At 43.9% G+C, this 27,881-nt stretch overlaps 1 protein-coding gene across 1 annotated transcript in view; it reads right to left on the reverse strand.

Annotated features, from left to right (window-relative positions):
* FAT3 (FAT atypical cadherin 3) overlaps nt 1–27,881 on the reverse strand; it is a 605,429-nt gene that overhangs the window by 31,476 nt on the left and 546,072 nt on the right. Inside the window, exons 14-20 of the mRNA XM_058545418.1 lie at nt 24,457–24,846; nt 22,041–22,255; nt 20,693–20,830; nt 19,618–19,761; nt 16,570–16,767; nt 12,984–13,782; nt 1,777–1,911 (exon numbers count right to left, since the gene is read on the reverse strand). Coding sequence (XP_058401401.1) covers nt 1,777–1,911; nt 12,984–13,782; nt 16,570–16,767; nt 19,618–19,761; nt 20,693–20,830; nt 22,041–22,255; nt 24,457–24,846 — 2,019 coding nt within the window. The remainder of the gene's footprint in view (nt 1–1,776; nt 1,912–12,983; nt 13,783–16,569; nt 16,768–19,617; nt 19,762–20,692; nt 20,831–22,040; nt 22,256–24,456; nt 24,847–27,881) is intronic.

Raw genomic sequence — 27,881 nt, forward strand, 5'->3', positions numbered from 1 at the left:
CAAGTTGATTAAAGACCATGGGAAGTTAATGAAGGCATTGAGGAGAAACCAGTTTTGATTAAAAACTGGTTCTCTATTTCATCATAATCTAATTTCAAAGTGAAAAAAAATATTAAGTAGTTGGATGCCCAAAACTCTTAGTCATCTCATGCCAAGGGAAACTTGGTAAATTCTACAACCTGAATTTTCTTAGTGTCACTAAATTCCCAATTCGCACTTTCTAAAATTAGCACTGATACCCAGTCATGCCCACCTGTCACTTAGGCACTCAAAAACTTTCAATTCCATGACACAGAGAAAAGACAAACCATTTCAAAGAATATCCATATTCTCCAAGTATCCTAATGCCAAATAGTCAACCTATGTCATTGGTACTAAGGTTGAGAAAAGGTAACTGATATAAAGGAAGTTCATGTCACGTGTAGTCACAATTCTACCTTCTGACCATTAATTTCAAGGTTCCCCTTCCCAGAATCTTTAGTCCTACCCACATCACCCAATTCTGAGTTCATCCTTTTTTTACTGCCTCCAACTTTATGTTTTTTAACAAGCAAAGTAATGGCTGAAAAACTGTCTCACTGAGGTGAAAGGTGGATAGTGTGGAAATATACCAAATGGTTGATAATCCCTGACAATCAAGAGTTTTCTATACGGAAGAGAGAAGGGAGATGGGCAAAAAGTGACATCTGAAGTTAGGAGACTTGGCTTTATTGTCACCCTACATACCTACCTGCTGTGTGCACAGCGTGTGTGTCGAGGTGGGGACAGCGTAAGTATCTTTTAAGTCTAAACCTTAGATGATTTCAAAGGCAAGTATGCTGGTGATCCCTTTGGTTCATGGGCAGCTCCGATCTTGAAATCAACCATGAAAGAGTTTTGGCTTCCATTTTTAAGAATAGTGCTTCTCTTTCCAAAGGCTGAATTTCTAGAATCCAATGCTTAACAAAGTACCTCGTACATACTAGGCATAATTCTTTTTTATTCCCACTACAATTACTATTATAATCATCACTCAATAAATATTTCTTGGATTCCAAAATTGGTATCAGTGTGTCTGTATGTTAAAAGCACCCTCTAACAAAAAGAGGGTCTATCAGTACCAAAAATGAACAATACTCTTTTTAGAGGAAAGACGTGGAAGAGAATATGTGAATCAAATCAAGTACTGAAATTGAGTGAAGATCGGAAACAGACAGTCATTTAGATTGGAAAAACATAAATACTGATTTTTTTTTTTCTTTTCTTTCTTTAAGACACAGAGGTGAGCACCTCTCCTTTCGGGAACACGCAGTTAGTTACCCATTTCCAGTGCAGAGTCTGCTTACTTGGTGCTCTAGGCTGGCTTATCCTAAGGAAGGTCAACTGGACTGGCTTAGCTCGACCTTCTGTTGATCTCTGTTTTGTGGCTATGATCTGTGCAGCCCTCTAAACATCAAAGCCCATCCTGTAGATACTCTGACTCCTTTGCTTAACTAACAGCCTTCAATTTTCCATAACTTCACTCCCTTAACATCCATGCAACATGACTGAAAACACATGTTGCGGCCTCCCCATTATATATGGAGTCCACAGTCATTACACGTTTCCTAGCACAGGCTGCAGCTGTGACAAATCCCAAGTATTTGAGGGTGGATGTTAGCTATGGTCTATTCTAAAGGAAAATGTTACATGTGGACAGAAATGTCTTCTGGAAGGGTTTGGGCAGTGTAACTTACTCAAGGGCAAGTGCTTCAGGAATACAAAATTAGACCCTCGTCATTCCACCCCACTCTGCACCTGAGCACTCTCCGAGCTTCCCTGGTGGACACTGGCAGAGGAACGGTCTCCTGCTGGCTTCGTAACCAACACACTGCATGTCCCCTGGACACGGCTTCTCCACGCAAGGATCGTTGGACCCCGGGCACAGTCCACCTGTGACAAAGGGGGAACATGCATCATCAGTACAAAGTGAATTACCCTACACTCCAGGGAGCACAGGATTGGTTCAAGAGCTGGGCTCTACAGGCTCTTAGCTGAGAGACAAAGAGGCTGCCCAGAAACAGGGGCACCTGAATGGGCTTCACCTGGTGTGGATGCCCGTCAAATGCCCTTGCCTCTCCCAAAATTTCGCTGCCAGACTGAAGTAGGTTAGGTGCAAAGAGTAAATGGAGTTCCTCCTTTTAGGCTAATATATTCTAAGGTTGCGACTGGTCCCACTTCAGTTGAAAAAAGATCACAGTACGTGGGCTCTGGTATATTCATTGGAGTGGGGTTCCTGCATATTGATGGCCATCTGGATACATCACTTGAGTTTAGATTTCTTCTATACCCCTCTCCTGCCCTGAAAAGCTTGGGGGTAGACTTCAGAAGATGTTAGCTGTTGATTTCAGAGGAGGAAGAAATAGACTGTTCTAAAGAAAAGTCAGACGGATTCTAAATTGTGAAAGCACAATTGTTTCCTAATCCCTTCAGCACATGCTGTTTTATTGATTAGCTGTAAATGTGCCCAACCAGCTATCAAAAATAGTAGAATTATCCTTGGTGAAGAAAGGCTTCCTTTCTACCTGTTCGATGTTCACAACACAGTAAGATGAAAGGTTAATCCCTCAGAAGGGAAATCCTGGAAAGCAGATTAACTGACTAAGGCAGAATTCAGGACCCAAGTGAGTTATTTCACAACTGTGGTGATGGCAAATATGGGTCCACTGAAGGAAGTGCACTTTTCAAAGGTCTTGGGTATTTCAGATGTCATTAGGCCACTTTCATCCTGGTAAGAATTTAAGTGATAAAAGGACTATAGAAAAGGAGACACAAATTAAAAATAACCCACAACTGGGTTAGCAGTGGCCTAAAGGAGCACCTCTTCTCTGTGAATCGAGAACATGCCAGACATCAGCAGCTTTGTTCCTTGGTAAGCTCTGGCCCATTATCACATCCTTTCCATCTAACTCTTTCCTCGTCATTAAGCATATTGTCCCATTATACAGTCATTTCTTTGTCTGGGAGAAAGCAGAAATTTAATGCTAACCACATATAAACATTTTAAGAACTGTAATCCTCGAGAGGAGCAATATAAGTAGCACCAGCAAACTCAGAATTCAAAAATCCTATTTTCCACTGGTTTAGAGCCCAGCCATAAAAGATACTCTTGGCAATGATCCAGCTTACAAGTCTTAGAAGATGAAGGGATTTTTAACTGAAAATTTGGAATGATCTCTACAAATGGTTCTAAAAGACCTACGTGCCCCGAAATACATCCTCGTATTTTCATCCCAAGAAATCTTTATTCCTGCCATGTATTTATGGAACTTAAAACAGCTGTTCAACTACCTTATGACCTGTTTCAAGAGGCTTTTGATAACCAGTTTTTAAATAACTTTTGGTGCATTCTTCAACAAATAATTATTTAGGGCCAATGAGGTGATAGGTCTGGGCATATAAAGATGAAAGGAAATGATCTCGCCTTTTCCTCCCCTCAGGAAACAAAATGAAAACACATGATTACAATTCAATAAGATAGCTGTTTTGCTACAGATATGTGAGTGCAATGGAAGTATCAGAGAAGGAACGATTGCATTTCCTGACAGAGTGTCAGAAGTCCTCGCAAGGGAAGGGAGAATTTTAAACTCAGGCTTGAAAGATGAGATCCTTTGAGTAACATGGAACTGAGTTTTCATGGGAATGAACCAACCATAGTTAGTGGCTTAACTGCATGCATGTGTTAATGTTTATTCATGCTAAGTTCACAACTCGACCAGCTGACTCTTTGCTGTCTCCATGAGTGGCTTCATTTCAGTTTCTGATGGCCTGTACACTGCTAGGTTGCCCTAACTGCTGACTAGTTAGTACATGCTCAAAAATGCAAACTGAGCCCAATGCTAGCCTCAGGCACATGGAGGGAGCAACTTGCATAAATGAATTACAAAACACATTTCATCAAACAGATGTAACTCTGTTACCTTCCTGGGCCTTACCTTCCAATTAGACATAGAAACAGCAGTTTATATATTTAAGAAATCTGTTACTTTCCATTTCCACGGACATGCCTTTTTCCATGTCCTGTTTTAGCCAGCCTAAGGATATCCTTTCTATAAATTTCTATGTTTCTGAGCTACAGCTATATATACTGCATTCATAGTCTTTTCTGCTCCAATGCAATGCTACATTGCTAAGGAACCTTGCCTTATCAAAAATTCAGTTTAAAAGCCGCTGTTTCAAAGGGGAAAAGAGGGCTAAATAATAGCAAAGAAATAGCAAAGCTATTTTCTTCTGTAGGAATTATGGTAACATTTTTTGAAAAACCAGCTATAAGTGTACATAATAAAACACTGTATTTCAGAATGAATCCAGCATTTGAGTACGTCTACCTTTAATTCACATTTTGGCCCTTTCTTTTACCATCAGTCCTGCCCTGGTAATTAGCACAGGGCCTCTCGCTTTATCACTCATAGCTTTTAGATTGGGTTAAAGCACAAAGCCACTTAGACCAGCACCTGGAGTTCAAACTCACAGATCTTCTTCTTCTTTCCTTATGTCATAACCATAGAACTCATACAATTAAATCCATTAAATTAATGGATCATGTTAGATCCAGTCCCCATTGTGAAAACTCTAGCTAGAGGATACACAAAAACTACACTTACATAACTTTATAGTAAGGGCATTCTAAAATTAATATTAATATAAATACTAGATATAAAAGAATGTATATTTCTATTCATTCTAGCAGCCATTGACTTTGATAGGTTAATTTTTCTTTCTTTTTATTTTTAATACGTTTTTTAAGGTAAAAGGGACAGTTCTTGGCAAGGGATCTGTCTCTTGTTGCTTTAAAAATCCTGAGGGGCCTTCTCCCCAGGCCCAGTCCGGGACAGGAGTAGCCATAAACATTTGGACTCCAACTGCTGCTGTCAGTTCGCTCTGCTCACAGCCCGCTCTCTTGTGGCTCAAGGAAGCATGAAGGCAGATTAGAGTCTGGAGTCAGTGTAAATGTAACGGCCTCCTTAGCTGGGGACAGACGTGAGCATGTGCACCAACCACAGTCTATTCTGAGTAGAGAAAGAATTCTAGTTACTGAAAAACAAGTTTCCCAAAACTAAATGCTCCCATATGCAATATTGTAGTTCTTCCCTCTCCATCAACTATCATAAGAAGTTAGGTCCTTTCTGAAATATACATTGTCAGAGGGACTTGACCTTTGTACTCCAACCTTGAACAATGTCGTTGTGTCCCTCGCCTCAGACGTACCCAGGTCTGGATCCTGGGATAATGATGCTCTTTCCAGCCAAAGCCCTAAGTTTTCGAGCGACATAAAATCCAGAATGCTTTAAATGGATGCTGAGGGGTTAACTTGTTTTTAGAAATCTTACGTTTACGTCATCCCCTTTCCAGGGAAATGTATATACTTACTACTGTTAAGAGCCTTGAAGACCCTCTCTCTGGTGGCAGAAAGTGCCTCATCAGCTCCCTAGTAATAGTTAAGAGACAACAGTCTTAGCTCCTGCTGGCTTCTGGGAGGAAGTTTATCTTATTAACTATCATTAAATAATCCAGGTTTAATTAACTTGCCCTGTGATCAGCGACAGCTTGGGGATGGGGGCTCTAGACTTACGTGCTCTGCATCTCCAGGCATCCATCAACTTGGTGCCGGAGTGAGCATGAAGGGAGAAAGGTCCCACTTTATCAAACCAGCTGATGCCATTTGTTGTATGTCAGGGCAGGACAGAAGGATCACATGTTTTTAGCAACTGTCAGAACATAAAGCAGGCAGAGAAAGCTCTGTTCTCCATTCCCAGGTCCCCTTGGGAAGCCTGGGTAGTGTAACAGGAAAGGGTGCTTCGTTGACAGGCAGCAGATTTGGATTTTGACCTTGACTAGTTATTCAATTTATTCACTGTGTGGCCCTGAACAAGTAGCTTAACTTCTCTGGGTCTTGATATCCTTTTCTGAAAACTGAAGATAATGATGCTGCATAGAGGTGTGAGAAGTAAATGGGCTAATGGATATGAAAGCAACTTGAAAAGAAAAACCTTAGAGTAAAAACAAATTACTGCAACGTTTCCGAACTAGAGACACTAACTTGAATTAGCACCATGGTGGAGACCTGAACTCAAGTGTAATCTTTTTCTTGCTGTCCTTTTGGGTCAGATTCATGATTTGTAAACTGATTGATGATATGAAACTATGTGCATTGGAGGTGTAAGATAAGGCCTGGAGCCGTTTATTGATCAGTGTCACAGGCCACGCGCAGCCGTGTCAGCCCCTTCGTTTCCTTGTTTTGGGTGGAGGGGTTCTTTTCACCACAGCCTCTCCGCCAGGAGAAATGTGCACGGGATGTGGCTGTTCTCCACAAGAAGATTTTACACCTTCTGAAGCTTTGCTCAGGTGGAAATTTCGGTCACTCTCTACAGAGCTGACAACATATAATTCACTTGAGCAGAAGCTTCAGAGCTTTGGAACCTGCAGGGAGGAGAAAGGTGATCCTCTTGAGGTTTTAGAAGGGTCTTGCTACCATATTGATGACTCTCCTCTCCATCTCCCCAGCATTCCCACAGCCCCCCTGGATTAAGTCTATGCCTTTAGCTAATACATCGGTATCTAGCTGGGATTTTTATCGCTATCACTTTGAGCTGATTCAACCTCTTGATTTATGTCTCTGCCTCATTATACTGAGAATCCAATAACTAATGGTAAACACCCTATACCCTGAATTCACACACTTTTCCAAGATGCCCTGTCTTGGCAAATGCCACATAAGTCAACAAACTTCACTCTTAATTCCTGGCCTGCATGAAGTTTTAAAACACATTTTCCTAAGGTCTCTTGGCTTTGAAGTGGTCTCTTGTGGTTCTCCCAGAAGCACAGAATCATCTGGAATGATGTTTTCTTGGCTCAGCCACATTTTCTGGATGATTTCACTAAGGGCTGTGTGCAGTTTCATTCAAGGCATCATCTCTGGGGCAATTGCACGTGGGTGGAATATATAAGGGCATGTCCACACACTGAGAAGCTGGTATCACCACCAGGGTAGACACCTCCAAACCTCTCTTGGCACTTTGGGACTCACGTGTGCTGGAGATGAGGGATCTACAGTGACATATCTGTTATGAAAGAAAATGGAAACTTCCCAGTTCTCAGGGGGAAACTGGTTAAGATTCAGAGACAATGCTGAAGGTTATCTGAAACCACTGAGATTGGGTCTGTTGGCTTTCTTCCCTGAGTATTAGCTTTAACAAACCCTAGCCCCAGTGCAAATTCAATCTCAGATTATTCTCTGCTTTTTAAAAACTCATCAAGGCTAAGTTGTAAGTATCTTAGTGCCTCACAGAAGCCTTCATCATTTTATTTTATTGTGCTCATTAGAAGCGCATTACTGGGCTGGTCCTGTGGCTTAGTGGTTAAGTGCGCGTGCTCCGCTACTGGCGGCCTGGGTTCGGATCCCAGGCGCACACTGACGCACTGCTTCTCCAGCCATGCTGAGGCCGCGTCCCACATACAGCAACTAGAAGGATGTGCAACTATGACATACAACTATCTACTGGGGATTCGGGGGGGGGGGAAAAAAAAAGGAGGAGGATTGGCAATAGATGTTAGCTCAGAGCTGGTCTTCCTCAGCAAAAAGAGGAGGATTAGCATGGATGTTAGCTCAGGGCTGATCTTCCTCACAAAAAAAAAAAAGAAGAGCATTACTGTGGCTGCCTTTCATAGGCTCCGTTTACCTGTCCTACTGTATTCCTCCCCAGAACTGTCCTGATGCCCCACCATCCAGTCCAACTGATCTCCTTGTTTGCCCAATGTATGATGCTGGATCATGCTCCATGAGGATGGGGACAATGTCAGACTCACTCACAACTGTATCTCCAGTGCTCCACCCAGGGCCTGGCAAAGTACTCAATTCACTGCTGAGTGAATGAATAAATGAAAAGGTGCCCCAAATCTCTGGGCCTTTCTCTTCGCTGCACTCTCTGCTTAAAATGCATTCCCTGCCTGGCAAAGACCCAATAGGACAAGGCTCATTGCTTCCAATGCCTTTCACGGACTCCTCCAAGCAGGACAGAGGACTCCCTCCTTTGTGCCTCCTCTGTGCCCCAACTACACACCTACAACTCTTCATAGCTCCTATTTGTTTACAGCCAAGGAGCAAAGGAACTTCTGCTGTTTGTCTAGGAAAAGAAGATTCAAGGGGTCATAACAACGGTCCTTTGATATCAGGAGGGCAGCTTGTACAGGAAGAGTTAAGTCGGGTTCTGTGTGGCTCTACAGGGTGGAGCTGGGTGATCTTACAAGGAGTTGGATTTTGGTGCACTATAAGGGAGAAGATGGTCTCAGGTCCATCTTGTGAGGTAGTGAGCACCTGGCACTGGTGTTCAAATCTTGGCTGAATTACTGTGCCAGGAACATCATAAACAGGATGTCTGTAGTGGGTGTGAGGTTGCATTGGGTGACATTCAAGTTCCTTCTAAATCTGTGCAGAAGTAGTAGAGTACAGTGTTTAAAGACTGCCAGGTGTGAATCCTGGCTTGGCCACTTACTTAGTTCTGTGGCTTCGAGCACAAGTCAATTGATCTTTCCAAGTCTTAGTTTCATTAACTTTTGAGGGAAGTTCATGATACCTACCTTTTAGGGTTGTTGTAAGTGTTAAATGCAATTATACATGTTTGAAAAACAGCACAATAACTGGTCATGGCTCAGTAAATGTTAGTTGTCATGTCTGTCCCTGCCTTCATGTGTGCACTGAATTTCACACTGCTTCTCACTTCCATGCCTTGGCTCTAATGCTCCTCGGCCTGGAACTCTCCCTCCCCATCACCTACCTAATTTAGGCATGCTTTCAGACCTAGCTCAGGTGACACCACACTCAGTGATGTGCTTCAGTGGGAGGTAAGAGGAACACTGAAGCACATCACTGAGTGTGGTGTCACCTGAGCTAGGTCTGAAAGCATGCCTAAACTAGCTGACCTCCCAGAGCAAACCCTTACAACTGCGCCATATATCCCACGGCTGAGGGCACGGCTGAGGGCACGGCTGCTGCTGTACTCTGCCTAGCACAGTGCCCCACCCATGTCAAATGCTCCCTTCATTTTATTTGGAGCTTCAGGTTCCAGTCTGTGTTCCATATCTGAATCAGGGCTTGACAAATCTTCCACCATCACTCTCATAAACACATTGCTCTTTAAGTCTGATGAGCTCATGGGGAGTCCATTCTCCAGGACAAGTGTCTCCTTTTTGATATATTCCATATCAAAATTTTGAAAACTCAATGAAATTTTTAAAAAGTGGACAATCAGCACTGTCCAATGGGCTGCCCCTGATGCTCTGTCCTCTTGCTTCCCCTACAGGGGCTCGAGGGCATCTACCATTCCCCATTCATTTAAGTTGGTGTCAGGCTTTCTTACCGAAGTACCAATGTTCATTGAACATCTAAAGTGTACCAGGAGCCATCATCTCATGACGTCAGAACTTTATACCTCTTGAAATTCGGTTCAAACATGATGCTTGATGGTGGCTAGAATTTAATGTGCCTATTTGGCACTAAAATTCAAGTTTGCTTTCATTTTGTCAAAGCAACTCAGCATTTTGGTTCAAGATGTTAAAGAAATTAATTGGACCCCAAAAATCTGCATGAGAGATAGATAAGCTGGGAGGAGGATAGAATATTGAGGCAAAATCTGTATAAACATTACTACACAGCCAAGAATGGGCAGCTACCTCTACTTATCATCCTAATTATTCCACCAAGGGGTGGGAAAGTCCATTTATTGTATCTGCTGACTTTCCAGGGTAAACTGATGAGCAGCCAATACTAGTTTTGTGTGTGTGTGTGTGTGTCTGTGTGTGTGCGTGTGTATGTTGAGGGGGGTATTTATTGAATTCAATTACCTCTCTTTTCCAATAAATGAGAAAATGCTTAAAATGCCTAATGCTTTCCTTAACAGTTCTTCACTGTATTTTTATTTAAGAGGGCACTTTAGAAGAAGTGAGAGAGCTATTACTATTATAACTAAGAGCTTGCCCCCTGAACCCAGAGGAATTTTTTCTACTTTATCTTGCTATGAGATGTCTCAAAGTTTGGTTTCCTGATCATCAGAATTCGAATCACCCAGGCTACATATATAGACTCCGAGGCTGCACCCGAATCCTCCTGTTACATCTGAGTGTGGGGCTCAGCAATGGGTATTTCTAGAAAGCCCCATGCACAATGGAGTCTGAGAGACCCTATGCCACATGGGGATGGTATGTGAGGTTGACGATCCACCTGCCAGGAAAAGCGGGGTTGCTATCCTTATAGAGAACATAGCACTGGGGTTATGGGTCATATAAAAATGGAAAAGTCCCTGTTTTTAATATGCAGATAATAAAACAGGAGCCCAAGATGAACCTTTATTCAGCATGTCACTCTCACCAGCTGTATGGCCCTGGGCACAGCACGGAGCTACCACATTTATAAAATGGAGATGATCATACATCACCCGCTGAAGACAGGACTTGGCCAGATGACCTTTCAAGATCCTTTTACCACTAAAATCCAGTATTTTATTTTAAAGCTTAATTGTAAGAGTGACTTGAAGGTGAGAAGGGGCTCTGAGGTGGGCCTGAGTTTGCACAGAGCTCTCGTGGAGGAAATGCTTGCTTTTCAAACTGAGAAGGCATCCCTGTGGGATGTTTGGGGGCTGGATCAAAAAAACTTCTGGCATTCTGGGTTTACTGGGAGTAGAAAGGTTTATGGTGACTAGAGAATAGGAGCCCTGGGCAAGGACCTCACCTTTAAACTTATTGTATTTAACAATTTTTTTTTTTAATTGGTTTACACAGTTCTTTTTTTTTTTTTTTTTGAGTAAGAGTGGCCCTACACTAACATCTGTTGCCAATCTTAATCTTTTTCTTTTTTCTCCCCAAAGCCCCAGTACATAATTGTGTATCATAGTTGTAGAGTTGTAGCTCTTCTATGTGGGATACCACCTCAGCATGGCTTGATGAGCAGTGAGTAGGTCTGCACCCAGGATCCGAACCAGCGAACCCCGGGCTGCCGAAGCAGAACGCGCAACCTTAACCACTATGCCATCGGGCCAGCCCCAGAAACTTATTGTATTTAAAACATTAGTGTCTCATGCAAAATGCAGAGCAAGCCCCTCTCTCTCCAACAAAAATCACCCTTCTACATCCCTCCTTTAAAGAAACTCTGCTAAGTCTGCCCTCCTCCTGTCTCTCTTGATGAACTCAGATTCCTCCCTCAAGACCCAGCACATGGATGGTCTCTGGTGTATAAATGTCACAGAGAGCTTTTCTATGGCCACAGCATGGATTCTGTCATTCCTAATCCCTAGCATTTATTATAACACTATTATCGCAAACAGGTACTTGCAAACTGACTTTACAATAGCTAACTCCCGTGTCTTTTTTCACTTTGAATCTTCAGTGCCTAGGACATTGCTGCCTTCACAGATTTTTGCTGAATCACAAGGATTAATTAGCTGGTTTAGTTTCTCCTGCAGGATCTGCCATGTCCTGTTGGGAACCTCTTTACACCCTGCTGTGAATCACTGCATGAAGGCCCTAGCAGGGCTTTGGTGCATAAATCAGTTTGCCTACAAAGGCCATCTAGGTAAGGCTGGACAGCTGGCATTCATAAATTTTGCATGTTGGTGGCATCTTCCAGAAATGCATTTCACCTAGCATCCATGCTTTGAGTTACTTTGGAGCTAATTTACATCTGGACATCACTGCATCCACCTGATGAGAACACAAACAGAAGTCACTGGGTACCAGAGAGTGAGTGGCTGGCATCCTTCTGGGCTGCTTGGAGGCTGTCAAAATGTCTCTGGGAGGGAGCTGTGGTCTCTGGGGCCTTCCTCTGATAAACTCATTCTTTAAACTGCAACTAAAAATTTTCTACAAGGGAAGGGGCCAGGGGACCTGCCTGTCCCCAATTGCCTAAAAGGATGTTTCACAAATGTCCTCTCTTCTGACCATAGTCCCTTTGGGCCAAGGTCACGCTGGCTAGAAAAACTCAGGGTGTAATTTTCTTAGACGAGGGCAGTGAATTTATGGCTCCACATGTCACAGAGAGGAAAAGAGGGAGAGAACAATGCTTCTCGCTGACCACTGTGGGCATGTGACTCTGTGCAGCTATGGTCTTTGACAAGGAAAGGTCAAGGTTCAGTGACTCGAGTTACATCAACAAACACAAACCATTCCATCTCTGCCGTTCCATCCCCGACTGTACTCCCGGACATCTGGCCCCTGTTTTTCACTGAGGCAACTCTAACTGCCCTTACCTTCTACAATAGCTTCCTAACTGGTTTCCCTGCCTCTGGCCTGGCCATGTCTAATCCACTCCTCTCTGCAGCCAGCATGCTTTTTGTGAAAGACAGATCTGATCCTGTCACTTCTTCACATCAAATCACCCAAGGGTTCCCACTGCCTTGGGATAATTTCTAAAATCTTCATCCTGGCTAACGGCCCTTGTGTGATCACTGGGCCTACTCACAAGTCTCATTTGTCATCACTCCCTGCTCCTTCCAGCAACAGGAAATCTCTTTCAATCCCTTCAGTGTAGGTTCCTTTCTTGCCCTTAAGCCTTCTTCATATAAGCTGTCCCTCCACCTGGAATGCTCTCCCTCCCCTATGTGTTTTCACACATCTAATTCCTACTTATCCTTTATCTCAACCCAGACGGTACTCCCTTTAGGAGATCTGCCCTCTGGATCTGGTCCTCCCAGAGGACTTTGTATTTCCCCAACAATAGTTCTCACGTGGGCTCGCCCTAACTGGGTTTTATGTCCGTGTTGCTCACTAAGCTATATGTGCCACAGGACTAGGGGCTAAGCTTGTCTTGTTTATCCTTGTAGCCTCAGCATCTCTCATAGTAACTAGGCACATAGTAGGTGGTCAGTAAATATTTTGTTGAATGAGTGAATGAACCAATGCATGCGTGCCAGGAATGGTAACTGAGTCTACTTCTCAAATCTTGGGAGATGGGAGGGAACTCTCCAAACCGCACTCACCGTTACAGGTGCAGCGCACATTCCTGTAGAAGCGCGGACACACAAAGCTGACGCGAGCCGTGCTGTAGGTCATGAGCGCGTGGGAATCCAGTGACAAGCCTTGCTCACAATGCTGCTCCTGACAGTCCAGCCCCGAGCAGTTCTTCTCCAGGATGGCTGAGATGCGCATGACGTTCTCCAGATGTCTCCTGGCACTAGACAGCTTCTGGATCAGGTAGGCCGGCTTGTAGAACTCACTGCCGTGCATCTCCACAGCAAACAGCATGTCCAGCTGGTTGGTACCTGCCACGGGCTGGATGCTGATGATGCGCAGGCTGTCCTGCTTCTGGGTGAGGACTGCGTTCCGCAGGGTGCGCCGGAACCCATGCATGTGCAGCCCCACGAAGTCCTCGGGGGACACATTCTCAAAGCGAATGGTCACGGTGTTCTGCAGCATCTCATGCACCAGCTGCTCCACGTGCACGACCACATCGATGGGCACCTGGAAGCGGCCGTCACTCACTGACACATTCAGGACATACTTGCCGCTGTCAAGGCCTCCCAGGGCGATGATTTTCCCATCGTGACTACTCACTTTGAACAAGCTTTTCTGCTCCGATTTCAGAGCAAATGTGAGCACATCATACATGTCTTGATCTGTGGCATGGATCTTCCCAATGACCCCACCAGGAAAGTCATCCTCCATGGTGACAATGAAAATTTCCAGGGGGATGGCTGTGGGTTTGTGGATACTTTCCTCGATGACCTTTACGCGGATGTAGGAGTGAGACACTTGCTGAGGTCTGCCTGAGTCTTTTGCCTAAAAAGACCCAAAGAGAGCAAGGTGAGGAACTAAGAAAAAAATCATAATAATTTAAAAAAACAACGAAACTCAGATAAAAGATGTCTGTTCCTTTAACCAGGTTTGCTTCTTCTTCCATCCCCTGCCACTATTCTGCAAAATGTTGAAGATGTGCATTTAAATAAGAGGAGTGATTTATCACTGGCCTTGTTTTAATTCTGGACAGAAGCCACAAGGGAACCTCATAAAGTGGCATTCCCACTTGGAAGAGAAGTCTTTATTCTCTTTGGATTCTTTCCTTTTGATGGGACCAGATAGCAACTTTCTGCACATTTACGAAACAACACTATTTAAGTGGGAATTACACAATATTAAGGTTTAGAATAAAACATGGTACACTGAAGGGAAAAATAGGTAGCCTGAAAAAAGCCTTTTTGGCTTCCTTCTTGATATAAGAATCGGCAGAACAACCACTCTGACAACAGATCTTTACTGAACACCTGCCACGTGCAACCTGGAGATAGTGCTGTAGGGCTTCAGAGGAGGGCAGACTCCGGTGGGCTGGGTCCCTAGCGCAGGTGTCTGAGTATGTGGGGCTGCAGTGGACCTTGCCAGCCAGGTGGGGTCTGGGGAGATGTGTCTTTGTATGTGGAAGGCAGTGTAAAAGCAGGGGCTTGGGCATCACACAGACCTGAGTTCCAATCTTGGCTCTGCCACTCAGTGTGTGTCTGACCTTGAGTAAGTTGCTTAACTTCTCAGAGCGTCAATTTTTGTATCTTTAATATGAATAAAATAGTAGTATCCACCTCACAGGATCCTTGTATTGTGGAGTTAAAAGACACAGTGATTGCAAAGTGCTTAGTGTAGGCTTGACCCCACAGAAGTACTTAGTACATGAGAGTTAATGTGAGTGTTGTTATTTTTATTATTAACGTCTCCACATACTTCATTTGACAAACCACGTGAACCAGAGATGCTGAAATGGAAGAGTAACATAGGAAGAGATAAGTTTAGTAAATTAGGCTGAACTTGAGGTCAGACTGTGGAGAACCTCAAAGGACAGAGATAAGTTTGGACCTTATAGGCCAGAGGATGCCCACTCAAATGTCAGAGGCCAGAAAGAGGACAGCAAGGCATGAAACTGCTGGGTATAAGGTGATAGACTAGTGGGCCTGTGGCCTGAGGACTGGAGAGTCACATCTGCCTAAGGACCCTGAAATTAGAAATCTGAAAGAGTCTGGGGCCAGAATTCAACCTGCAGGGCAGAAGTTTTCAAGCACTAGGGAGCCACTGATGGTTTTAGTTTAGGGCAGGGGTTGGCACACCTTTTCTATAAAGGGCTAGATAAGAAATAGTTTAGGCTTTGGCGGTTCCACAATCTCTATCAACTACTCAACCATCATTACAGCATGGAATCAGCCACAGAGCGTATGTAAACAAATGGGCAGGGCTGTGTTCCAATAAAGCTTTATTTATAAAAACAGGCTGAGGGCAGGATGTGGTCCAGGGGCTGCAGTTTGTTGACCCTTGGTTTAGGGGAATGACATAATCAAAGCAGAATGATAAATCTGGGAAGGGTGTGGGGATGTATCAGAAAAGAATGAGGCTGAAGTCAGAGGAATCACCCAGGAGGCTCCTGCAATAGTACGAGAATGGGGTGGTATAGAATAAAATGAGGCAATGCTAAAGGGAATGTGACTGATGCACACAGGGACCTTCTGAAGGTAGAAACGCAGGACTCAGTGGTAGTTTAACATAAGAGACTAAGAGGAGAAAGCTCTCTATGATGTTTCCAAAGTCTGAGATGTGGAATCCGGTCTCTAACAACCAAAGAGGCTATGCAAAGAACTGTACTAGCTTCTGTGAAAAGGCATTAAAAATCTCTCCTTGCCCTTAGGTACCTATACTGTGATATAAAATTATTTACATAATATCATTGGAGGAGTGGGTGGCAACTGATGGGTTTGTTGACATGCTCAGAGCCAAAAGTCATTAATTTGGAAGGTTTCATGGAGCAGAGTAAGCCATAAGTTATCAAAAGAAATAATGAACACCACTAAATGCTGTACAAATATAAAGAATTACTATTGTTATTATTGTCACCATTAATAATGGCTTTAGGTTGCCTGCTATGGCAATTGTGGGTAAAAAATGTCATTTGGTTTCAATGATGGGACCCAAATCTTGGTACTGGCAAAATTCATACATGGCAAGTGTCCTCTCCACACTCTTTCCATACCTGCCACTTTGGCCTTTTTGTCCCATTTCATTGTACGCAGGCCAATGACCTTGAGGAAGTTGGAATGTGGGGAGGCCATTGCCATCTGAGTGCTTGGTCCCCGCCTGCCTCACTAGGGAAACTTACCAAGCAGATGTCTCTTCAAAAGCGGAGGCTATGGTATGTCTCAATCACCTTAGGGCAACGATCGGAAGTTTTGCCAAGTGGGGGTGATGTGGCAAATATTATTCAGTAGAAAGCAGCAAGCTTTCACCAATTAGTTGTCTTTGGAGGTCAATTAGAACCCCAGGAATTTTTAGAATGCAGATTCAGACCCAGTGACTGTCTGCCTGGCATACCCTACAGGAATGTTCCTCTTGAACAATGATGCTTCTCTTCCTTCCCGTTCAATTTCACACACAGAGGCCGCTTTTATTGGTGTGAAATTGAATTTGAGATTAAAAGGGGAACATTCCTGCACAGTAATGAATTATGTTGACTTGCTCAACAAAGAAAAACCAACCAACGGGCACAGAAACAAGTACGAGAGACAGCCGGCCTAATGTGGACAGAGAACAAGGCCATACCTGGACACACAGCACGTATTCTGGAGACTCCGTGTGCCGGAAGACCACGGCTGACCGCAGGATCCCATGCGGGTCCAATATGAACTCCTCCTCTTCATTTCCCGACAAAATAGAGAAGGAGAAGGGAGGCCCATTGTGAAAGGAGTCCCTGTCTGTCACCACCAGCTGCAAGATGCTGGTGCCTACTGGCTTATTTTCCTGCATAAAAGAGTATATTAAAAAGGAAGATAAAATTACACCTCTCTTCACATTTTAAAAAACCCCATCATTACCGGCTGAGAGTGCTGTGCTAAAAAACAGGGCTTTTAGCGGAAGGGATTCCCTGTGATATTATCTTGTCTTCTGAAAATATGCTGGCATCTGCAAGCATCATGCTTCCCATCCTTGGCTGCCTCCCCACAACTGCCCCATGAGACAATGAGCTGCAGGTGAGAACACAAGGACTTTGTGTTGAACGGGTTTGTAGGTTCCAAGGATGGTCCCTACACCTGGAAATGCCCTGAATTCGCCTCTATAGCTCTGGGAATATAGGGTGCTCACCAGCCTTGGTGACACAGTGGAAATCCTCATGGGCCAAGAAAACATCAACCTTTCAGGATGGGAAGGCACTTCCTCACACTTGTCACAACACAATTACCCTGAGGCCCAACTCTGTGACATAATGTCACAACATCGGACTTCTTGGGAGAACATCCTGGCAACTTCCTAGTAAACATACAAAAGCTATGCCAGGTGGAAAAACGGGGCTTTAAACCCCACCCCTCAGAACACAGTATTGCCACATTTCTCGAGGAAATGGAAAGGAGGTAGAACATTTCTCAACTTGAGAATGAAGAGAAACGAAGTCCTTAACTTCATCAGAATTTTTGGAAGCCCCGATATTATCATGCAAGCATGATTTTGCAGAACCTCTCTGCCTTTTCCCCAAAATAGGAACATGAAGGCTTTTTGTCACTCCTTCTTGGGTCAAAGGTTCTCCTCACTTCGAAAACACCAAATTAATTTCCTCTGTAGCTCAGGCACTGGTTTCCTTGGCCCACTCTGTTGAGACTTCAGCATTACCACAGTGTGGGTCTGAAGTCAGTTTCATTAGTTCAGGCCTTCTGATGACATTGACTTAATATTAAATGAATTTGGGTCACAGAGATGAACACAATGATACACGGCGGTTTGGAAGGGAGTCATGCATGGGGCAGGCACACTTCAATTTATGTGCTGAATTAGTCTTATGAAAACCATGTGTTGGAAGAAGGAAATTATTCTGGGTTGGAAAAAGGGAGGAACATTTTTTGAAGGAGAAAGAGAAAAGACCTCAAAGACCTCTTATTTTGCCCCTTCTCTCAAGCAGCCCCTTGGTCATCAGAACAACTAGACACCGTCTCCCTCTGGACTCGGTGGTGGAACTGCCTCGGCCCAGCGTAGATTTACTATTTCACACTGACAGTATACTCAGCACCACAAGAAATAGAAGATTTATTGATTTGTTTGCTCACTCTATAAAGGCCATTTCCTCCAGAGGGGAGAGAGAGAGAAAGAAAATGTGTGCTCTAGGGGTCATGGTCTGAGAAAGAAGGGTGACACGTAACACAGACAGGCCCCTGCGCTGCAGATATGAGCCGCGGTCACAGCCGCGGTTTACAGGCTGCCATTCTCAGTTCTCTCCCTGCTGACTTCCTGTTGTGCATGTGAAAACAGTCTGTCAAGCTGATCGATGTGTGTCATAAAACCAAATGTTGAGTAGGCAAAGCCCATTTTGTTTTAGTGTGAGCACACAGAGGCGGTGAGAGGCAGAGAGCACCCTTGTGGGTGATAGTCATGAAGGAGAGCAATCTGAGAGGAAGAGAAATGGAGGAAGGTGCAGACTCTGGGTGAAGCTTTGCAGAAGCAGGAGAGGGGTCAGAATGCACAGCTGCTGGAAAAAGCATCAGAGAGGAGAGGAAAACCAAAATACCACCGGTGAAGGAATCAGATTTCGCTGACAGAGGGGTGGGAATGAAGCAGAGAGCTGCTTGCTTTACAACTGCCTCTGAGCCTGATTCCTGGACAGCTCAGTGGTGCAGGGGGGCGCTCACTACGGATGGCCAGAATCAAAGTCTTGAATGCTATTCCAAAGGGACCCCTCAAGACCTGGCTCACTCTCATCTTACCTTCTCCCCACAAGGCCCTGGGAACCTGTGGGGGGTGATTCTCAGGCCAAATTGGATCAGGCAAGAGCCAATTCTCTAGAATATCTGTGGCCCCCCAAGACACGTATATCAACCCCTGAATCCTCTAAGTTCTGCACCTGACAGTATTCCTGGACTGGATTTCCTGATCCTCCTGAAGTTGGGCTTCAAGCTTCTAGAAATACTGGGAAGAGGAGGTAGCTTGGCGCCTAGTACCGTGCTCATGAAATACCTTCTGGATAAAACACAGATGGGAGAAGAGTCATTCTCTCTGACAGCAGAATACCAGTAGCAAGTTACTCCATCCTGCAGTCTAATTTGAAAGAGCAAGTGGACTTAAAGTGCTAAACAAATTGCTTATGGAAGACTGATTTTAATGAGTAGCAGCTCTATCCTGATGCCCAACCTCCCTTTGACTGATGATTTGTGTTAATCTTCCTCCTCTGCCAGAACAGCACAAAGTAGCTTAAAGGCAGCCTGTTATTGTGGAAAGAGAACAGTTTTTGCTGAAGACAGACCTGAGTTCAAATCTTGACTCTACCACTTACCAGCTGCATGATCTTGGGTGAGCTACTTAACCCCTCAGATCCTTAGCTCCTTCACTGCAGATTGAGGGCCGATGTACTACCCCACTTCACAGGGCTGTGGTGGGGACAGATAGCATATGTAAAGCACCCGACACTTGAAAGGACCCCATTGGCGATACCACTTGCCACTGTTTATTAATCGGTTGCGGTAGAAGAATCAGGCCCTTTTCATACCAGCCCTATGACAGGATGAGTTGATATTAGGTAAAAACAATAATAAACCATGAGGAGTAAACCCCAGCAGAGGAAGGAGGCTGAGTGCATATGGACAATGCCTGGTAGGCAAGACTGCTCACCTGAATCACAGCGGTATAGTTAGCAGGTGTAAAGACTGGGCTGTTGTCGTTCACATCAGAAATATCAATGTTGACAGTGGCCGTTGACGACATTGCAGGAATGCCGCTGTCTACTGCCTGGACGAGCAGGGAGTATCCAGACACCTGCCAAAGCACAAAGGGCTGAGAGTAAAGAAGTGCGGCACTTCCCGCCTTTGCACACTCAGACTCAGCTGTGCTTTGTTGAAGATCAGCCATCTTCACTTCAATTTTCTAGACTGCTACCATTGACATTTAGGCCAGATAATTCTTTGTTGTTGGGGGCTGACCTGTGCATTGTAGGATGTTCAGCAGCATCCTGGTCTCACCCACTAGAAACCAATATCACCTCCTGCCCATTTGTGACAACCAAAAATGTCTCCAAATATTGCCAAGTGTCCCCTGGAGGGCAAAACCTCCCCTGGTTAGAACCACAGTTCTCAGCCTTTGTTCAAACATGACAGTTGTCACCACTAATCGGCCTTATTTATCAGTTTTGATACTTTGGGAGTTATGGGGATATATCACCCAGTGAGGTCTTTTTGCTTTTTAGCATCACTACTATGACATCTTTTTCCATATTTAATTTCACTTTGAAGACACATATTTTTAGTCAAAAGAGATGATATTTAAGTTTAACCTTGAACAGAGGAATTTTCTGGATCATTCTTTCTGACCTGGATACCTACAGATGATCCTTTTGGATCTGTTCACCCAGGGCTAAAGCTGCCTATGAAACAGGACCACACGATCCCAATGCGGAAGGTGGTTTTCTGCCTCCTTGCTCTAGGAAGGACCAAAATTCAAACCATCCAGAAAGACACACATTTGCTTTTTCTTTAAACCATTCATAAATAAGAAATAGCCAGAATCCATTGGCAGAAAATTCTTTCAAAGGTCTAACCCGCATACATCATGCTGCTATATTTTAGCCCATCCCTATTCACTCTCATTATTTAGAACGGAGAATCTTCCTACTTATACTCATGGATCCTGGGCCTGATTCCAGTGAAGGGGTGGGTGTGGTTGGGAAGGGAGCTGGCCTAAACTAGCTTACCCGTTCCCGGTCTAATTTCTTCTTAACCTTCACAAGTCCCAAGACAGGATCCACAGCAAATTCATTGTCCTGATCTCCACTCATAATCGAAAAATGAATCTGTCCGTTGGGCTGGCTATCTGAATCTTCTGCTATTAGCTTCATGGGACATAAGCGAAACAAAGAAAAGACATGACATAAGAGACAGAGAAAAGGTTTATTCTTAGAGTCCCAGGTCTGTACAAATGGGCACAGCTCTGACAGTTTTCTTAGGTGCTGTGCTCACCAATGCAAGTGATCATGCCCCCAGTGGAAGAGATGATGGGTTGGCTGAAGGAGGGCAGTGCCATTACTGGAGCTGCCATTTTATTTCTGTTAGTTGTTACCTGCCTACAGTCTGATGCTTGTTAGGCCTGATTTTCCTCAGGCCTTGAGCCAGTAAGGATAGAGCCAAAGCTAACTGATGGGAATACTTTCATATTCTTTCCCAATTTTGCAAAACAACTGTCTCTGCCACTGAGTTAGGCATTCTATAAACCTATGCATTTCCATGTTAAGGAAGCCCAAGAAAATTCTCTTTCTCACATGGCAAATACACTGCCCCACTCTTTACTGCTCCACATTGGTAATGTTCGGATTTGTATGTATGGAATAGTCTTGTAACATCCAGGAAGGAGAGAAGGCCTGGGAAGTCCACCTTTGATGTGTAAAGAATGCACGCTCACAATCTGGTGCTGCGAGAGCCAGAGACAAGGATGGATGGAAGGGACCTGTCCAACCTCGGAATGGTGAGGATGATGAGGATGGGACTCAGTTTCCAAAATGTAATTTGTAAGTCTAAGAGAAACCTCATTCTCCTAACACATGGTTTGTTCTTACTGGTATTAGAAAAAATTCCTTCCAGAAAGAGCTCCTCTAAGAGTGGCCAATCAATCTTAAACTTACTCCCATTTGGAGCTGCCCTACTCTGTGTGGGTGTGAGTGTGGGCATGTACAGGGAGCTGGGGAAGGATTTTATTCTATCCTCAGCCACTTAATAAACTTATCATCTAAGGTCACAAACTTGTAGGAGCTATCATTAGAAATTCAATCCATGAACTGTTTTGTTTTCTCAAAAAAACATACACTTCCTGGAGGAAAGTGATTATTGATCACTTACACCATGATATAAATGAATTTATCAGTCCTTTTTCTAATATACAAACTGGAGAAGCAGCAGTTGAAAGACTGGTGCCTGTCTAGAATTCTTGGGGACAAAAGGACCCTGAAAGGAGAAAGTGTGAAGAGAATCCAGGATAGACTTTGCTCATTTTTTCACTCTACGGAGGATTCTTAGTCCCAGACATCTGGACTTCCCACTGGCACCTACCAAAATGACAGAGTCCCCGACCAAGGCATCTTCACTTATGACAGCACTGTAGACATCTTGGCTGAACTTGGGAGGGTTGTCGTTCACATCCGTGAGGTTGATGCTGACTGTGGCCACGGCGCTGAGAGCTGGAGTGCCCCCATCTTTGGCTTCCACCACTAGGTAAAATTTTTTGCATAATTCATAGTCCAGGGCTTCAGAGACAGAAATACCCCCTTTGAAGAAAAATGAGGAGCTTTAGATTTGATTTGGAAGAAACATTGGTCAGCAGTTCCATAATCATGGTAATATTTATAATATCATCTCCAGCCAAGAATTTTAGATATTTAGGAATTTGTTTATTTAATGCCCTGCTGAAAGCATCTCAGAATCTGATTAATGTTTTCAGTTAAAACATAGCTATCCATCAGACACAACACTGAAGAAATTAAGTCTTTGCATGTTTCTGCAACAGTTCCTGAACTTCTCTCAAGCAGCCTGAAAATCTCTGGCATTATTCACCCTCACACAACTAAGAAGTAGGGACAGGAACAAGCATCCCCAATAAGTGTCCCCTGATGAGTCCCCAAGTGGACCCAGGCAGACCGAGAATGAGCCAAGATGTGTGGATGCAATTGTATGAGCCCACCCCTCATCAGCAAGCAAATACTTGCAGACTTAACTGAATTGAATTAACCACTAACGTGCCTCGCCAAGTTATAATATGCTCATCTGAAACTATTATGGCGCGAAGAAGGCAAATACTTCAGAAACTCAAGGTACAGTGACAGAATGGAAAAGGAAATACCTGGGAATCAGTGGCCAAACAGTAAGTGTGAGTTAATGTCTACAACTACAGAACAGAGATGACGCCCATGTCACAGAGTTATTTAAATTAAGCAAGAAGAACAAGCGAAAGCAGTTAGCTGGGTGCCACCCTGGGATGGGCTCAGTGAGTGCTGTGTCCCTCCCATTCTAGATCTTCCTGGTGAGGTGACCCAATCCTGCATTCTCAATTGGTAACTGGTCATTGAACTGCCTGGAGAGCAGTTCCCAAGGGCATGTACCTTTCGCCCACCTGGAAAACAATCATTAGGACCAAGGTGAGTATGTTACATCCATTCACATTTCCAGACAGCCAACTTCGCTAGAGGCTAAGGCTGCCCCTCTGCTTAAGGTGAGAAACAGAAGTCACACATATAACAAGAGGATCTTTCTCCCCATAATTAAGTTTTCTTAGCAATTACCACCCTTAGTGCTTTATTTTGCATCCCAATCTCGTTATCCAGTGCCAAATTTACACAGTACTTAACCATTTCCCCATGGTGTTCATATACAATGATCATAACTAGACAGGCCAAGGCTAACACATATTTAAATGAGGAAAATCCCCATATATTTTAATTTGAAGTATTGACCTTAATAAAGAGAGTTACTGCTGGGAGAAGCTGCTAATGCAATTCCTCCATCAGTATTTCCACCATCCTAAACTTAAGGGCAGGGACTATATCCCCTTCATTTTTTGCATCCCCCACAGCATAGTAGTGTTATATAGAGGTTACAGCATGAAGTTCAGAGTCAGGAAGATGTGAGTTCAAATCCTGGATTCCCTACTTACTCACAGTGGACATTGGGGAAATGATTTAACCTCTCTGAAGCTGTTTTTCTCATGGAAAATGTGAGAAATAACTAATGATTTAATAAGAACCTGGCATATTTGTCATGTTAAATAAACGTTGCCAATTATGATAGTTTCTTGTTCATGTTTACTGGACTATCCAAAGGAGAATGGACTTCCTCTGCCACCTTGCTTAATAAGTGCATGTTTCTTGAATGATGAGGGAATCATGTCCAATGGCTGGGAGGTGTGAGAGACTCACCTTTCTTGTCTGAAACATGGGCCTGCTTTGCCTATTTACAGGGGCCTGTAGGTCACTGTGTAGATCACTTACCAGTGTCTGCCTTGGTAGGTGACCAGAGAGTGGCAGCCTGAGTGTGGACAGTGGCAAGCAGATGCTAATCTCCAGGAGCACTTTCAAACAATAAACATATGATCCAAGCAAACAAACAAACAGAAAAGAGAGAGAAACAAACAAACTCTGTGCTCGGTATGTAAATACTACTTCCTCTCCCCACCTATGGACCACATTACTGCTCCGGAGCCTTCCTATGAGAAATCCTGGAACAAATATGGGGGTCAAGTATTTGCCAAGTGAGCCCATAGCTAGAAGCTTAAAACTCAGGAGGAGGCATCCTTAGAAGCAGAGTGTCAGAGGACACTCCGGGGTCTGCTGCAGGCTCTGCTACGAGAAGATTTGTTTCCACTGTGAGAGAGGTAGGAGGAGGAAAAAGAGCCCACCTAAAAGGGCGGCTAGAGGGTTGAGAGAAGCAGGATATAGTAGAGCCTTGAATTCTAAGTAGGCTGCTGTTTACCCACCTGTCTTTTGGTTGATTCTAAATTTCCCTTGTTCATTCCCAGACCGGATGAGATACGTAATCTCAGCATTTGTGCCAATATCTTTGCTGGTGGCAAAAACAGCAAGGACTTGAGTACCAGGGGAGGTGTCCTCAGGCACAGTAACCAGGTAGTCCCTCCTTTCAAACACAGGGGGGTTGTCATTAATGTCCAGGACAGTGATAGTGACAGTGGCAAGAGAGGACAGGGCCTGTCCAGGGCTCTGGTCAGTGGCCTGCACACTGATGTTGTAGGAGGATTGCTGCTCTCGGTCCAGCGGCTGCTCCAGGATGATGATGCCGGAGGAGCTGTCAATGGAGAAGAATCCATTGGCCGAGTCGGCCAGGGAGTACACGACCTTCCTGTTGATGCCTGTGGGAGATGCAAGAATGTGAGCAGAGAAGAACATGGCCTGGCACTCCGCACTAGAATATTATGGCTTTGCTGACTTTTGAAGGGTCACACAAAGAATAGTAATTATAGAAACCACGGCTTTGATTCTACAAAAATGTAAAAAATATACAACTAAATTGAATGGTAAAGAAATGAAAAATATTGGCAACAAATATAAGAAATAGTTGGATTGTCTTAATATATTAAAGAACTCCACACATCTTTAAGAAAAACTCTAAGATGCCAATAGATATGTAGGTAAGGATGTGCCACAGAAAGAGAAATACAAATTAATTAATTACTTTAACAAATATTTATCTAGAATCTATCAGGCACTATTCTAGCTGCTAGATATTATAGCAATGGACAAGACTCAAACATTTCTTGAGAAAATTTTTACATTCTAGTAGGAGTAAATAAGAAATTAACAATAACAAAGAATCAGTAAAATAAATGGCATGTTAGAGGGGAAAAATGGAGAAAAATAAAGCCATAAGGGCGGATCAGAAGGGCTGGGGGGAGAGGGAGTTTGGGAGATAGAGGGAAGGGTAGGAATTTTAAATGAAGTGGTCAGGAAAGGGCTTGACATTTGAGTAAAAACCTGAAGGAGGGGAGGGAGTAAACAGTGCAGATTCTGGGGGAAGAACACTCCAGGCAGAGGGACCCACAAGTGCAGAGGTGTGAGGTGGAAGCCAATCTGCTGTGTTTGAGGAGCACTGTTGAGAAGACCAGTGTGACTAGAGCCAAGAGGAAAGAAGTAGAAAATGACATCAGGGTGATAACGGGTCGGGGAGCAAATCCAGTGGGGTTGTGGTGATGCGGGAAGCCACTGGAGGGCTTTGAGGATGGGACTCAAGTGATGTGACTTAGATTTTAACAGGATCATTCAGGATGCTGGTTGTTAACAGAATGAAGAACAGCAAGAGAGGAAGCAGGGAGACCAGCTGACAGACTCTTGCAGGAATATAGGCAAGCCATAATGGCAGCTTGAACAAGGTGGTGGTGTTGGAAGTGGTGAGAAGTGACCAGGTTCCAGATCCAATCTGAACACATAGGTGGTCTGAAAATGAACAAAGGGAACCTCATTTAATATGGAGTTGGGAAGCCTTGAAGGGGAAGCTCTCACGCACTACCACTCGACGTTTGCAGACCCCAGCAAAAAGAAGTGTACCTTGCTTGCTGCAGTAGGAAGAAGCTTACTTTATATACTCTAGTAGAAGAAAGGAAGACTTTCTCCTTGCCCAGCAACAGCCCAGCCAATGTGCAACCACCACACTCAGCCAATGGGATACTGCCACCATCCTGAACTCTCTCTCTCTCCTCCAATAGACTTTTGTTCAAAACAGCCCTTCCCAACGTCCTCCTTTCCTCTATAAAAGCAAGCCCTTCTCCTTTGTTCTCCAGACTTGCCTATGGCTCGCCACAGTTTGCATGTCCCGAATTGCAATTCTTCTGCTACTTCTGAATAAACTCATCTTGCTGGTAAAATAACTGGCTATTTTACTTTTTAAGGTTGACAGTGGTGAGAAGTGAGGAGGTAATGGACATATTCTGAACTTGGAAGTGGTGATAAAAGATTATTTCCTGATTGTGAAGCTGGCAGGATATGGGATGTGAGAGAAAGAGAAGACCCTAGGATGACTTTTAGGTTTTGGCCTGAGAAGCTGAAAAGAGGGAGTTCCAACAGCTGAGATGCATAGGACTGCAGGAGGACTAGGATTTGGATGAAAGGTCAGGAGACCCATTTTGGACAGATTAAGTTTGAGATGGGCATTTTATATTTAAGCAGAGATCCGAGTAGGAAGTTAGTACAGGAGGCTGGAGATCAGAGGAGAGTCTAAGCTGGAGCTATAAATTTGAGGGTCATCAGTGTTCAGATGGCATGCAGAGCCATGAGAATGGATGAGGTCATAAGGGAATGTAAAGAGGAAAAAGGAAATCCAATGGCCAGTGAGCCTGGAGCCCTCCCTCCATCAAAGAAAGAAGAAGATCTAGTCAGAGAGTGATCTCCAGCTCCATAATTTAAAGAAATACACTTAGTTCCCAAAATACCATTTTATCTTAATATATACTACAGCTAAAACATATCAACCAGGAAATGTCCATCAACAACCAACACATTAGTGAGTGATGATTGGATTGACTTCTGGTTCTGAAGACTGATTTAACTGTTTTTCTCAGAGGATCTCGGCGTTTCAAAATGGTTTATGCACCTGAAATTCGCTAGAAGTTAAGATTTATAAGAAGCCAAATGTAACAACTTCGTAGGCTGAAAAAGCATCATTTTGATCTTAAATGCTCTTGATTAAGACAGTCATTAGTCATGACTCTAGCTATGCAACTACCTGAAAATATCTTTTGTGAATCATGGACCCTGGAATATAAGCTCTTAGAGGGGAGGGTCTAGGCATGTGTTGTTTTCTATTATAACACCTCACACTGGGGATAGACTTTGGCAGTAAAAAGAGTTAAATGTACAGTTTCCCTTAAGCCAAAATTCCCAGCAAACCAATAAAATCATCTATCTGGAGGGAATGACATAAATTGCATTATGTGGCTTTAACCAAAAGGTCCAAACTGAGACCTTGTTCTTGGTTCCATTCCAGAGAGTCCATTTTTTCCAAAGTTTCATCATTTACTTTTATTTCTCTTTCAAAACAACCACCCTGTGATATATAAACATCAACCTCTGATTTTATTGGTGCTGGGATTAAAAACAAGAAGGCTTTCCTTTTCTCTTGCTGCCCCTAGAAATAAGGCCCCAGAGCAGAGGTTTTAGGAACGCTTTCTGGCTATTTTTAGAGTGGCTGCAAGATTAAATTCTTCAACGTACATTCCTGGGGTGAATACACAGAGGGTTGCGGAGGTGATCAAACTTGCACATGAAATACAGTCAGAGCTGGTTGTGTACCCCGGAAGCTGCCATGACTGACTGGATGGTCTCAACGCACCTCTCAAAGTCACAAAAATGCATTTATAGAAACACATCAGCGATTGACATAAATACACCACAC

This window comes from Diceros bicornis, chromosome 7 (assembly GCF_020826845.1).
Source record: "Diceros bicornis minor isolate mBicDic1 chromosome 7, mDicBic1.mat.cur, whole genome shotgun sequence".
NCBI lineage: Eukaryota > Metazoa > Chordata > Mammalia > Perissodactyla > Rhinocerotidae > Diceros > Diceros bicornis.